Source organism: Belonocnema kinseyi, chromosome 2 (assembly GCF_010883055.1).
Source record: "Belonocnema kinseyi isolate 2016_QV_RU_SX_M_011 chromosome 2, B_treatae_v1, whole genome shotgun sequence".
In the NCBI taxonomy this organism is placed as follows: Eukaryota; Metazoa; Arthropoda; class Insecta; order Hymenoptera; family Cynipidae; genus Belonocnema; species Belonocnema kinseyi.
Genome location: NC_046658.1, coordinates 87,258,332 through 87,274,179, shown reverse-complemented (window position 1 = coordinate 87,274,179; position 15,848 = coordinate 87,258,332). Strand labels below are relative to the sequence as shown.

At 26.7% G+C, this 15,848-nt stretch overlaps 1 protein-coding gene across 1 annotated transcript in view; it reads right to left on the bottom strand.

Moving 5' to 3' along the window:
* The window catches only part of LOC117168117 (F-box only protein 32), a 42,384-nt gene extending 28,463 nt beyond the window's left edge, over nucleotides 1–13,921 (bottom strand). Inside the window, exon 1 of the mRNA XM_033353513.1 lies at nucleotides 13,621–13,921. Coding sequence (XP_033209404.1) covers nucleotides 13,621–13,742 — 122 coding nt within the window. The 5' untranslated portion in view covers nucleotides 13,743–13,921. The remainder of the gene's footprint in view (nucleotides 1–13,620) is intronic.
* Between the last annotated feature and the right edge of the window lie 1,927 nt (nucleotides 13,922–15,848).

The window sequence follows — 15,848 nt, the reverse complement described above, 5'->3', positions numbered from 1 at the left end:
GCCTTGGAGGAGATTATGTTGAGAAATAAAAAAAAAAAAATCTTAAAAACGTTGTTTTTCTTGGTCAGGCCGGAAACTTATCAATCCACCCTCGTACTCTAAATTAAATAAATTTAAGTTTAAAATATTCAACTTTTTGAAAATTGGACTTTTTACCATTTTAAATAACGAGCAGTCAAGAATTCACAATAATTTCGAGCAACGCATTCCAAACTGAATAATTTTTCTTTAAAACCTTCCACACTGTTCTTAGGAATTGTAGGAAATCATTTGAAACATTTTGAAATATTTTTCAATTTACTTTGAAAATAAAAAAATCATTAAAATTTTTTCCAGAAATATTAAGACATTTTTTTTATTCGCTTGAAATGTTTCCAAATTCTTAAAAAGCTTATTTTTCGAAATCTTTAAAAATCTACATTTTGTTTCAAATTTTGTTAAGTCTTCTAAGCACTTTAATTATTTTTGAATCTTTTCAAAACTTCTAAACCTTTGAAATATCTTTTGAAGAAGCAAAAAAGACCAATTTTTAACTATAAAAGATGAATTTTCTACTAAAAATGGTCCATTTTTAACCACAAATAGAAAAGTTACAGTTTCACTTTAGACAATTAACTTTAAACCAAAAACACCAAGTTTTAATAAAGTAGTTCAACTTTTAGCCAAGTAGTTGAATTGATAATTAAAAAAAAATAAATTTTCAACAAAATAGTTCAACTTTCAACCAAACACGTAAACATTTAAATAAAATTATCAATCCTTACCTGAAATAATTAAATTGTCAGTTAAAAAATTAATTTTGAACCAAAGATCGCCACTTCACCACCTTCAACCAAGTAATTCATTTTTCAATCTTTTACAAACAAATTAAAATGATTTCAAATTAAAAGAAAAATTTCATATTTATTTTATTTGAATTACCATGACTTTTCCGTGATTTTCAGGTTTTCCCTGACCTATGGCTACCCTGACTAGTCCTGAGGGAATCAATTCGATTATGCTTCTTCGTATGAATAACCTACTCTGTGACTTGATTACTTTATCGATCAGGTTAAACTATAGTGCAAGAATAATAAAAATAGTATTACGAATTGATGTCAATGTGTGGATATAGAAATTTATTTACAAAATTACTAAATGAAGGTAATAATATTTCTTAAATTGTATAATTTTATTCTACTTTTATTAAATTAAATTAAAGTTAGATGAAAACAAAGTTATTTTATTAGTTATAGTAGTTATTTTTAACCATAGTCGAATTTTAAATGAAAAACAGTTGAGACATCAAAAAACAACGAATTTTAAACAAAATGTATAAATTTCCAATTAAGAGATGGATGTCCAATAAAAAAAAGGACTCTTTAAAAAAGTTGTTGAATTTTCAACTAATTATTTGAATTTTAAATAAAAAACAGATAAATTCGTTATACAAGATGAATTTTCAACAAAAAAGTTAATTTTTCATCGAAATTCTCAACCCAAAATATAACAGAAGACTTTCAATTATTTTCTTATTGCGTTCTATTAATACAGTTCGTATTTAAGCACAAAAAAATGAGAAAAGAGGGAAGTTTCTTAAAAATAGGGTAAAAAGCGGAATTCTTAGGGGGGGGGGGGGGGAGGTTTTGAAACGGAAAAGATGAATTTTTTTATCAGCCGCTTATATTTTAAATTCAGTCGTTTTCGTTCGGCTTTTTTCTTTCCTACAAAATGTGATTCTTATCCAATGAGTCACACGAATTCATATATTGTTATTGGACTTAATGTTCATTAAATATTCAGCATAGCGACGAAGTACGACAATGACTAGTGAATTATCCGCTGTTGTTGAACTTCCGGTTGGGGGAAAATTTTACATTTTAAAAGTATTTTAACCCTTTAAAGTTTAAGTCTTTGTGGACAAAACGCATCTCATTAAAACTCTAGTCGAGGAAAAGTCATAAGCACGATCTGATGATTAAGCTGCAATAATGTGGTCGAAGGTTTCGATCACAGACGATAGGGAGTCTTGTGTCAAGGTAGAGAGTTTTACCTTTTCTGAAAGATATTTATATAAAAATATTCGTCATTATAAATCAAGAAAGCCTTAAATTGTTTTTCCCAAGCTCATAAAATAACGAGAATAGTTTTTAATATTTATTGCGGGATTTTCAAAATGTAAATATAATATTTAATTACTTAAACACTTTAGTTTTAAAGAAATAAAAATTTAAAATGGAAAAATACTTTAAATCTTTGGCTTAAAGAATGATACATTTAAATGAATTGTTTAAAATGAAGTACTCTAATTGAAATTGTTTTAAATTCATGACTAAAATACACAATTTGTAATTGTTTGAAAATAAACAGCCGCAGATTTTCTTTCCTTAACAAAAATTACAGGTCCCGCTAGGCCGTATTATGCCTGAAAATAAAATTGATTAGTTTCCCAATTTTGAAAAATACTAATTAAAGATTAGAAAAGTGTACTAACCCTAAAAACCATTTCTTATTTATTATGGAACATGTCCGGAATTTCATTAAACAAACAAAATTTGTTTGAAGATATTATTGTTTAAAATGGCTCGTAAAAAATTTTTTTCTTGGAATAATATGCACATACTTTCTTATACAATTATAAACAGAATATTTCCCGTAATTAATAAATTAAAAATATTTATACAAGACAAAAAAATGATTTCCGAAATAAACAAATAGACACTTTTTTATAGTTTAAAGATTCCTATAGTACTTTTAAATGTATTTTGTGACTAATATGCTTAAGTAATGTAACTAATGATCTTTTGAATTTAAAAGAATCCGATAAAATTTATAAAAATGCTATCTGAATGTACACGAATTCAGGATAAATGAATAAGAATTCAGAGTGAATTAAAAAGAATTCGAGAAAATTAAAATAAAATTGAAAAAATCCAACAAATTACATTGATTTCAGCAAAATGTCCTCCAAATTCATAAGATTTTGAGTGATTTGAACGCAATTTAAAAATTCAAAAACTTTTAATTAAATTTAGTAAACAAAGAGTGAACAGAATTTAGGACAAATTCAGCAAAAGTTAAGTGAATTGAAAAAAGTACAAATAAAAAGGAACCAATTAATAAAATAAAATGAGGAGAATTCAATGAAATTCATACAATTGGATTTTTGAAGAATTCACGTAAACCTAAATCATTTTAAAAAGTTAATAAAACGTGAACAATTACAAACTTTCGGGTTAAACTAGAGCGATTCAAGGGAATTAAAGAGAGTTCAATTAAATATATACGAATCCAAAGCGAATTTAAAAGAATTCAGGGAGAATTTTAAATAATTTAAGTAAATACAAAATGTACAAGAAATCTAGCTAAAATTAAAAACTTACAGAGTGGAATTAAAAAAATTTAATATCCAAAAAGATTCATTAAACGCAGTGGATTTCAAGAACATTGCAAAAAATGCAGAGTGAATTCAAAATAATTCAAATATCACTAAAGTGATTTTCATTTAAATCAGTGATAAAAGCTGACTGCCTTTTCTAGTAAATTACAGCTAAAGATACATTTTAAAGTACTAAAGGAATTTTTAAACTATAAAAAATGTTAATTTTTTTGGTATATTTCTGAAATTGAAGATTTTTCTTTCACCCGACATCAATATTTTAAATTTATTATGCAGAAATCCAGCTGTCCCTATTAATTAAAAAATTTCAAACGTCTAAAACTAAGAAAATTCATTTTCAGACCTACAACGGCCTAGCTGAACCTTCAAACATTTCTTAACAATAAAGAAAATTTAATAACGTTTGCAAAATTGAAAAATTCACATTTTTATTGCGCACCTTTTTTGGGACATTGGAAGGGTATGACTTAATTGAACGTTTTATATTAAACACCACTACTTTGAAATTATAACAATTTTTATGTGGAATCATTCATTTACAAACAATTAAAAACTGAGTATTTTAAACACTTTCAATTTGAATTAACTTAATTTAGAACACTTAATTTAAAAACATTATTTGAATTACTCACTCTTGAAGTCATCCATTTTAAGTACATATTTTTCAATTACAATTTTTTTGAACATAAGATAAAAATGTGTACATTGTAAATATACTCAAGGTCCTAATAATATTTCAAAAAATTGAAAAGTAAATTTCCTAAAATTAAAAACATTTTAATGGACGATTTAAAAATATAAACCATCTAAAATCGACCATTTTTTGTCAACTTTTTTATAATTATTTTAAATAATTTTATCTCGAGTTTCATTATTAAGAAAAATGTTCAGTTAATAAAAAGATATTCCATTAGAGTGTAAAGAGTTCAAGGAATTTTCGCATCATTTTCCATAAGGGTGCAACTTGGAAGGACAATCTCGGGACATATAGCTTTAACCTGTGTTATAAAAGTAGGTCATGACCTACCTATCGTTCTCTGCACCAATTCTTCGATCACCGTGTTCGCTCAAGGATTTCAAATGTCCCGCACGTTCCAAAAATTCCCGAGAATAAAAAACTATATTTACTTTTTTAAAGAAGCCTTTGATCTCCTATTTTATACCTATATTGTCCAAACTGGCTCAAATAGAATGATTATTCTATCTAAATTTTAAAGATTGATAGCATCCTTTCATTCAACAATATTTCTTAATACCAGACTTCACATCCTAAAATGCTCTCAAAACAGGGGAAATAGGAAAAATTTGCACAAAAATAGGGAAATTTTCAACAAAAAAAGATCAACTTTCTACCAGAAGAGATGAATTTGAAACGAAAGAGTTCAGTCTTCAAGCTAAAATGACAAACTTTTTTAAAAAAAAAGGAATTAAACATCAACCATTCTTTCACATAATGAATTTTAGATTTTCACGTGTAAAATTATCAACCGAATTGGAATATCACAACAGATTCGTAAAGTTCCTCCGATACACTAGGGTCCTTTTATTTAAATCCACCAGAAATGTAAAATTCAATAGATTTTTTTTACAGTGTTCATAACGAAAAATATAATAGTTAACATTCCAACCAAAAAAATCTTCACTGAAAATAAAAAACAGTCGAATTTAACAAAAGAAGATGAATTCTTAATGAGTACTGTAACAAATAATGGATATGTTAACCAAAAATGTATTTTTTATTTTTAAACAAAAACAGTTGAGTTTATTTAAAAAATATGATTTTTTAAACCAAATAGTTGAATTCTTAACCAAAACAGATCAATCAATATCAGAGAAAACGAAATTGCAACAAAATACATGCATTTTAAACCAAATAGTGAAATTTTTAACTAAAAATATCAATTTTCAACAAAAATGGAATAGTTAAATTATTAATTAAAAAAGTTATTGTATACCAAAAAAATGCACCATTTCGACATTCAACCAATTAGTTCAACTTTCATTCAATAAAGATACATTTTCAACGAAAAATTACATATTTCATACCTCAAATTAAACATATTTATACTTTTAATAAAAAACAGAATAAATTTTAAAAATAATGCACTTTCAACTGAATACTTTAATTTTCAACTAAATATCTGAATTTTAACTAAAAAATATCAACTATCAACAAAAATGGGATAAGATCAATTTTCAGTCTAAAAAATTAATTTTTAACAAAGTATGCAGTACAATTTTAAACAAAAAAGATTAATTCTAAGCAAAAAATGTAATAGTTAATATTTCAACCCAACAAAATTTTTAATTGAAATTAAAATCAGTTGAATTCAACCAAAAAAGACAGATTTTCAACAAAATAGATGAATTTCTAATCCAAAAGACAAATTTTGTATGTAAGAAAGATTTTCCAGTCAAGAAAAAAAAACTCAATCAAATTATGAAATTTTCAAACCAACAAAGCCGAATTTTCAACAAAACAGTTGAATTTTCAACCAAAAAGGATGAATTTTTAACCAAAAAGCACAGAACTAGATAATCAACAAAACCGCAATTTTTCAGGCCAGCGAAAGAACATTCTGTAAATTCGAAATCATCATTTAAAGATAAAAAAAAGTTTACAATTTTCGCATTTCTTGAAATAATAAAAAATTGCTCCTGAGATATGTGAATGCTGAATAGAATATAAAATTCTTCCCCAACAAATTAATATGTTTTGGCAAAATAAAGATTTAATGTGACGGTATCGCACTGTACCAGGCGATTTTTCGCAGAATGGCCTATATAAAAAGGAGAAAGTTATATGTTTCTTTATAAACAAACGATCATAATTTTAAGAAATATCGTTTCTGATCGCAAGGAAAAAAGTTAAGTTAAAAAAAAATCTTATAAAAGTAGTTTTTTTTAGAAAATGAAGAAGAAAGATTTTAGGTTGGAATTTGATTGGTACTTTAGTGCTAAAAAAAGTGATAAAAAATTTTATCTATGGACTTTTTCAGAGAAAAAAGTTAAGAGGTTAGGCCATTAAAAAAAATGAATATGGGAGACATGTACAGAGAAACAGTTATCTTGTTTTTTATTATCAATCTTTTAATCACGATATCAAAAATGAGATTTCGAACAAATGCTTTTGACGCAACCCTTCAATTCTTAAACAAAAATACGATAGTAGAATTTTCAATTAAAATGAATTAACTTTAAATGAGAAAACGTTTGATTTTTGTATTGGCTTCTTTTCGTTCAGTTCGCATCTAAGCGAAAAGGCGAGAAAAAGGAGAACTTTCTTTAAAACAGGGGAAAAAAAGGGAAAAATCTGTGTGAAGTCCATAAATCTTTACTAAATTCAGATTACTATTCTGCTTTTTGCAAGGATGACTTTTGTTACTTTAAATTCCAGTTTAAAGTTGCATAGATTTCTAATGTATTATCGTTTTCAACAGAAATTATGCTATAAATAACATCAAATTTAGAGCAAACGAGATATAAATAAATATCCCTCGAAAATTTTTATAGGTTCTTAACTCCTTAGTTTCGCATTCACAGAGTGCAAGAAAGCGTGATAGCAATAAAATATTTTTATTTCAAAAATGGGCACGTTATGGTTTTATGACTTCACTGTCTAATTTACAGACTTTGATCTCGATTCATGCGCGATGCTGTAAATTTTCCAGAAAGAGTGATAAAAAGTGATTTAATACACATACATTGAGTTAATTAATTAAAAACATAACTACAAGTAATGAGCATGGAATGAAACTTTCCGAAAGTGTATAATCACCACGATTTCCGTGGGGAAATCGTTAATCGTATTTCGTTAACTTAGCTATGTGGTAAAAGTGGTAAGTCGATTATGTACTTCACTTTAATTCAGGGCTTATTCGCCAGGCATTAAAAAGTTTATTTTAAACTACACATTATAGATTTACATTTAAGAATCAATCAATTCTGTTATATAAAATGAATGCATATAAGAATTATCAACAAAACAGTTGAATTAAAAAAAAGAGAACTTCTCACAAAATAATTAAATATTTAAAAACATAATAATTAACCAAAAGGGACGAATTTTCAATAAAATATTTAAATTAAAAAATTCATTAAAAAAATTGATTTCAACTTTTAACCAAGTAGTTGAATTGTCAAACAAAAAATATTAATTTTCAACAAAAAATAGAATAGTGGATACTTCAACTAACAAAAGATTCTTATTTTAAATTAAAGACAAATTTTTTACGAAAAAGTTGAATCCATAACCAACACATTTTTAACTAAAAAATAATAATATTCTACGAAGAGGCGAGAATTGTTAACCAAGAATTATTTTTCATTCAAAAGGAAAAAAATGTCAAACAAATTGTTGAATTTTCTACCACAATAAACTAACTTACAATAAAACAGTCGAATTTTCTACAAAACAGTTGAATTTTCAACGAAAAATTTCATTTCGAACAAAATAGTCCAATTTGAAACTAAAAATGATCAAGCATTCAAAAATGAAATAGTTCATATTGCAGTTCAAAAAATTGATCTTCAACAGGGAAAAAAACTAATTTTTAACAAAATAGTTATAAATTTTCAACTAAAGAGGTGAATCGTCAACTAATAAAATGAATTTCTAATGATGCAACACAACGTTCAATCCAGCAGTTAGATTTTCATACTATTCGATTTCTTTTCCGCAAATAGATGCAACAGGTTACAACAAAATATACATTTTCTATAAAATTGTTGAATATTTAACTAAAAAATATCAATTTACAACCAATAATGAAATAGTTAAATTTTCATTAAAAAACTTAATTTTTAACTAATAAATATCAATGTTTAATTTAGTTAATACAATTAACTTTCCACTAGAAAAACATTCACTAAGTTGTAGAATATTCAACTAAGAGCAATGCAATCTAAACCAAAACAGATTCATTTTCAACAAAAGAATTGCATTTTTAACCAAAAGAGGTAAATTTTTAAACCAATAAGACAAATTTGAAAGTAAAAAATACTTTCCGGTCAAGAAAGAAAAAAATTCAACAAAAATGTGGAATTTTCGAACAAGAAGGCATATTTTCAACAAAGTAGTTTAATCTAAAACAAGAAAGGATGACTTTTCAACAAAATTGTCGAATTTCCCACAAAATAATGATAATTTTAATTAAAAAATTTAATTTTTAACCGAAGAGATGAATTTTCAACTAAGACTAAAATAGCACACTTTTAAATGAATCAACTTTCGATAAAAAATAGTTGGATTTTCTTATTGGGTTCTATTAATTCATTTTGCATTAAAGTGATAAAACGAGAAAAGTTTCTATAAAAGAGGGGAAATCAGAGGTATTTAAAAAAAAACCACCACAAAGACTTATATTTAAATGAATCTAATAAAATCATGCAAAACGTAATTTGTGCACGAAAATACAAAATTTAGAAACACTACACGATGCAACTCAGATGAGAATGACCAATTTCAAAATTACCCAACATTCCTGCTCAATTTTTCATTTTCTCTGCCCGTTATAAATTTTTCTTTCAAGTTAAGTTTCGTCCAAAGAAATTAATGTTCAAACAACAAAGATAAATGTTTAAATCAAAAGATTAATATTTTTTATTAAGTTTTTAGAAAAAAACCACAAATTTTCAACAAAATAGTTCATTTTTAACGAAAGAAAAAAATTTTGAAAATAATTATTTTACCACAAAAGACGAATTTTCAACAAAATAGTTAAATTTTTAACAAAAGATATGAATTTTCAGTACGAAAAATGCATTTTCAAACAAATGGTTGAATTTTTGACAAAAAATATGAATTTTTGATCAAAAATGGAATAATCACAATTGTAGTTAAAATATTAATTTTGAACCAATGAAAAACTAGCTTTCAAAAAAATATTTAAATTATGAACCAAAACAAAGCTTTGTGAATTTATATGTTGAAGCATCAACAAAAATGTAATAGTTAATATTTCAACCAAAAAAGTCGAATTTAATCAAAGAAAACAAATTTTTTTAAATAGTTGAAAATCCTAGATCAAAAAGGATTAGTTTTCAACCAATCAGTTGGATGTTTAGCCAAAAAAGATTAAATTTCTGCAACCGATAAATTTTTGAACCAAAAATTGAGTTTTCAACAAGAAAAATTTTGCAGTCAATAGAGAAAAAAATACCCAAAATGTGGAATACTCATGCCGAAAGAACGAATTTTCTGCAGAAAAGACGAGTTTTATATAAAACAGTTAAACTCTCAACGAAAAAAGTAGACTTTTTCTTTTTTAATAAAATTGTTAAATTTTTAACAAAGTAATAAAATTGTATGTTGGTTACCTAAGTTTAAAAAATATGCAAATAACTTTGTCGGTTCCAACATGTTTATTTTAAAATAATTGAGTAGAATCTGTAGAATGTCTTAATTATTTAAATAAAATTCCACTCGTGTTAAGTTTTTTAAATTTAATTGGACAGTCCCAATACGGCTGCACCCTCTGAAATATTGTGAACAAACTTTAGATCCGCACAATAAAAATCGTGAATTTTCGTTATCAATCATGAAATATCACAACAAATCAGGGCAGCAATACAAAATCCGGACATGTCCTGATAAATCAGGAGGTCTGGCCACCTTAATTCAAATTGTAAATTAACAACTGCAAAAATAACCCTTTACTTGAAATAAAATTTAAAATATTTCAAATGTGCTAAGTTTCCTCTAAAAAAATAAATCATCTGATTATTACTTGAAAATCTTCCAAATAACGATCGTAGTTACATGATTGCGCAAAAGCGAGACTCCTGAGTCTGTACTTTGTGTTTACAATATACAGCTGTTGCCAAGCGTGCGACTGCGTAATCAAGAATCTTTCAAACAAAGAAGTATATCCCGTCGGATTAGAGAATCGCGTTTATGCAACGCAAAACACAATAAAATTTACTCACACGTTAATTACACGTCATTTCTGTCAATCTTGATTTCAAAATCTACATTATTTATCCACCAAAAAAAGTCCCAAAGTCCCTGACGACTTTTCTCGTACATTTACTGAAAAGAAACTTCCTGTCAACATCAGGCACTTTATGACTGCAGTAATTTCTAGTTTGAGAACTCTAACAATAACGAAAAAGGTTTCCAAGTAAAGTTATTGCTTTCCATTTTTTTCTTTCATTAATTCTTGGATTACCAATGAATTGTTCTATTTCTAAATCCAATTTAAAATAATTGAATTTTTAATACTTCTTTCAACCCTTCCATTTCACGAGCAATTTCGAATTATTAAATTGTGAAATTTTACCCCCATTACCAATTGTCTAAGGATTATAATTTAAATTGCATAATTTTAAACAATTTCAATGTTACTAAATATTAATAAAACTTTCAATTTGTAATTTAACAATTTTGACCTTGCCGTTTTAACTGCTTTGAATTGGAAATTAATTCTATTAAATAATTCTAATTGTCCAATTTTTATTGGTCATTCAAAAACTCAGATAAGCGTGACAAGATTAACATTATTGATCTTATTTTACAAGTAAATCATCTAAATAGACTTTAGACTCTTTCCCCAATACCCCTCTTTGTCCCTTATTCAGAACTTCTCTTTTTTTTCTATTATCTAGTCAAAGATTTAATTATTCTGTTAAAATTAATTTTCGTTTCTTCAAATTTAATTTTTTAAACTAAAAATTGATCGTTTTGGTTAAAACTTTAACTATTATATTTTTCATTGAGAATTATTCACTCTTTTTGGTTGAAACTTTAAATTCTCAGCTGAAAGCTGAAATACTTCGTTAAACACATCTCATTGGTTGAAGATTGAACTATTTTGTTGAAAGTTCGTTCTTTCTGAAAGAAAATGAATTTTTTTAATTAAAAATTTAAATATCCATTATTGGTAGAAAATTATTTTTTTTCGGTTAAACATTCAACACTTTTATAAAAAAATGTATGTCCTTTATTGTAAATTCACTATTTTTTACAAAAAATTAATATACTTGATTGAAAATTTAACTATTTGGTTCAAAGTTGAACTAATTTGTTCAAAACACATTTTATTAGTTGACGATCCATCTCTTTAGTTGAAAATTCGTGTTTTTATGGGTTGGAATTCAATTTTTTTAACTGCAAATTTAACTTTTCTATTTTTAATTAAAAATAAATCGTCTTTATTTAAAAATTCAACTATTTGGTTGAAAATTACCTTTTTTCTGAACATTCGTATTTTTTGTTTGAAAATTCAACAATTTAGTTGAATTTTTCTTTGTCTCTTGGCTACAAAATTTGTTCTAGTTGAAAATTCTGCTTATTTGTTGAAAAGTCGTCTTTTCGATTAAAAAATTAATCTCTTTTGGTAAAAATGTTATCTTTCTTGTCCGAAAAATGAAACTAGTTAAAAATTAACCTGCCTTGATTGAAGACATAATTACTTTGTTAAAAATTCCACTTCTTTTCAACATCGAAAATTCAACTGCTTTGTTGAAAAAGCGTCTCATTTGTTTGAAAGTTTAACTATTTTTATTGGTAATGCATCTGATTACCCAGCGGGTCTTAAATTTAGAAACGTTTTTAAAACATCTTAAAGACGTTTTTAGGACGTCAGGGTTAAAAGACGTTTAGAACGTTCAAAAAACGTTTTAAGTCAGGCCGAAAAACAGCCAATGTTCCAAATACGTCCTAAAAACGTCTTCAGAACACTGCATGTTTTTAGAAAGATTAATTTTGTTGTTGAAAATGCAACCGTTTTATTAAAAATTCATCTTAGTAGGTTGGAACTTCCACTATGTGGTTAAAAATTCAATTATTTTGTTGAAAATTTAATTATTTGATTAAAAATTAAACTATTTTGTTAGTCATTTTTTTAAAAGTTCAACTGTCCTATTTTGCTTTAAAATTCAACTATTTTGTTTAAAATTCATTCCTTACGCTTGAAAGCTCAACTGGTTAATCATTACTGTTTTTTTTTAAATTCATCTTTGTAGGTTGAAAATTCAATGTTGATTAAAGTTTAATATTTTTGTTTGATGATTCAAACATTTGATTGAAAATGTATCTTTGCTGGTTAAAAATTCAACTACTTGGTTAAAAATACAATTATTTTGTTGAAAAAACGTCCCTTTCGGTAGAAATGTCAACTATTTGGTTGATAATTATATTTTTTTAATATTCAATTAATTGGTTGAAAATTAATTTATATGTGGTTATAAGTCCAACCGTTCTGATGATAATTCATATTTTATAGATAGAAAATTCTATGTAGCTATAAATTTATTTCCCTTTCTTTTTGTGAAAAAAACCCACCCTATTTGCCTTGTTTTAAGAGCATTTTGGGCTGTACAGTTTGTTCAATTCTTATGTTCGTATGTTTTGTGTTTTATTTCAGTCCTTTATCAAATTAAATCATAGAAAAATATTTTTAATTACAAGATTTGTTATGAAAAAGGAGAGGGATGTAAAGTGTTTAAAATAGGGGCACATATAGGTTTTGAATGGCCCCTTTTGCGGAGCACTTTCATTAAGAATTTTTTAAAATTTAATTAGTCAACCGAAATTTCTAAAATCTTCAGGGCTAAAAATTCTGCACTTTTTAAGATTTAGTCCTAGTAAAAAAATCATCGTCGAGATTATCGTGTTATTTTCGAACAAGATCTACTCGTAAAAAATCCTTGGCGATTTTCAAAATCCGCGAGTATCAACTGACTGACTCACGGATTTGGTCGAGGAATCTGAAATTCTCGCAGATCTCCATCGTGCAAACTGTAATATTGTAAATTCTGTCCGAAAATAACGAGGATTTTTTCAATATCGATAATTAGAGATCTTTTTCACATTTTCCTAATATTTTACTAAAAACAAAAAAATGATGTCAAAACGAAGAGGTTTCTTACTCCAAGTAACTTCTTAATAAAAATAAAAAAACGCCTTTTCCATTTTTTCTGCGCACTTTCGAACAGAAATAAACTTCCAAACAAAGACGACAGCCACAAACTCGGAATATTTTCACTTTTCCCGAAAGTTTATAACCTAAAAATTACTTTTTCCGCTCAACTGGCAGAATATGTATCCGGAATATCAAAATGTAAACAAAGAAGCGAATGGATTCGCCCGAACAGCTGTCTGACGATGTACAGAATCTTTTGACAGAACGCTGCCATTTTCAAAACAAAGAATGGCGCCGGAAATTCATAATGGACAGAATGGTAGAGTCCTGACTCCTGGTGCTTTACTGCTTTTTGTTGACAGTTTTGATTGTACTCACCGAAGCAGAAGCGAGAGAGTTTTGTTGTTGGCGCACTCGAGAATTTTCTTTTTTTCCCAGCCTTCAACAGTCTTGACCCATTCTTCGCCCGGACTACGCCAGTCTTTGGAGATGAACGGCATTTCAGTAACTGTCTAAGTTTTAATCAGCTGGCAACTCGCGACCCGCGGGGTTGTCACTGCTCTTTTGCGTCTTTTCCTGGAGGAGGAAAACGCGAGCAGTTGATAACACAACCGCGATCACGAATTGAGGAACTGACGCCGTTCCGCGGACGTTGATTGTTTGAGTATGACTGACTCGACACAATCAGAACCAGTCGCAACCAGCTCGACTCGACTCCCTTTGCGCAGCCAATCGCATGGCTTTGTTTGTCTGACGTACTAAGCATCAGCTGTGCGCCCAGGAAATGTATCGTTTCTGACAAGGTACACTCCCTGCCACTCTCCCTCAATATTTAAAGTACTCTTTCCGCCATCTACGGGGTTTACAGGCATCTTGGCATTTTTTTATTAATTGGTATACCGATGGTGGAAAATAAATGATTGTAAATTCACCATTTTTTGCAAAAAATTAATCTATTTGATTAAAATTTGGTTAAAAATTATTTTTGGTTGAAAACTCATCAACTTTGTTAAAAAGTCATTCTTGTTGGTTGAAAATTTAACTTTTTTGTATAAAATTCGCCTTTTTGGTTCCAAAATTTTACAATTTGGCTGAACTGGAAAATCTTTCTTACTTGCAAATTTGTCTTTTGGCTTTGATAATTCATCTCTTATTATAAAAAATTCAATTTTGTTGTTAAAAATAAATTTGTTTCGGCTCAGGATTCAATTATTTTGTTCAAAATTTGTATTTTCTGGTTTTATTCGACTGTTTTTAATTTCAAATTGAAATGTTGGTTGAAATATCAACTATTATACTTTTCGCTTAGAATTCGTTTTTTAGTTTAAAGTTGAACTGCTTTGTTATAAATTTATTTCGAACTGAAAATTGATATATTCCAATGTTGAATGAAAACTGACCTTTTTTAATTGAGACTTCAACTATTTAGTTAAAAATTCAAGTATCTAGTTGAAATTTTTCTTTGTAGAAATTAACTGTTTTTTATTTAAAATTTAAAAAATTTTGTTGAAACTTGAACTATCTGGTAGAAATTTGATCTAATTGGTTGAAAGTTAAACTACTTGATTCAAAACTCATTTCTTTAAATATTGATCTCTGGTCGAAAATACACTTTTTAAAGGCAATTAGTTTTTTTATTTTAAATTTGACTATTACATTTTTGATTGACAATTAATCTTTCCTAGTGGAAAATTCAACTATTTGGTTTAATTTTCATGTATTTTGTTGCAATTTCGTCTTACCTGGTATAGAAAATTAATCTTCTTGGTTGAAAATTAATATTTTTGGGTTAAAAATTTCGTCTTTTTGGTTTGAAATGTCAACAGTTTGATACAAAAAATTCAACTATTTTATTGTAAATTCAACTATTTGCTTGAAAATTAACGAGTTTGCAGAATATTAATCTTTTAGGCTTGAAAATACAACAATTTAGTTTGAAATGCTACTTAGTTGGTTGAAAGCTAATTTTTTAAACTCGTCTTTTCGTGTTTAAAATTCAACTTTTTTAAAATTTCACTTTTTAACTTGAAAATTCGTCTTTTGGGACTGAAAGTTGAAAATTAAACAAATTTGTTAAAAATTATTTTTTTCTTTGCACTAAAATTAAATTTTTAACTGGAAATTGAAATATTACATTTTTGTTGAAAAAAATGTTTTGGTTAAAAGTGCAGCTGTTGAGTTAAAGATTGATTAGTTTTGGTTAAAGATTGAACTATTTTTGATTAAAAATTAAAGTATTTTTTGGTTCAAATTTCCATTATTAATTATTAAATTTTTCGCTAAGAATTCACCTTCTATGTTTAAATTTAACTGTTTTTATTTAAAATTAAAATCTTTTTTTATGGTTGAAATATCATCTATTACATTTGTCGTTGTGAATTAAACCCTTTGAAAGAAAATTAAATTATTTTGTTGAAAATTTAATTTTTGTGTTAAAAACTAAACTATTTTTGTTTATTTGTTGAAAAGTCATCTATTGGGACAATAATTTAACTATATTGCTGAAAATTTATTTATTTTTTTTTTTGAAAATTCATCTATCTAATTAAAACTTTCTCTTATTTAGTTCGAAATTTAACTACTTTGTTGAAACTTTTTTAAATCCA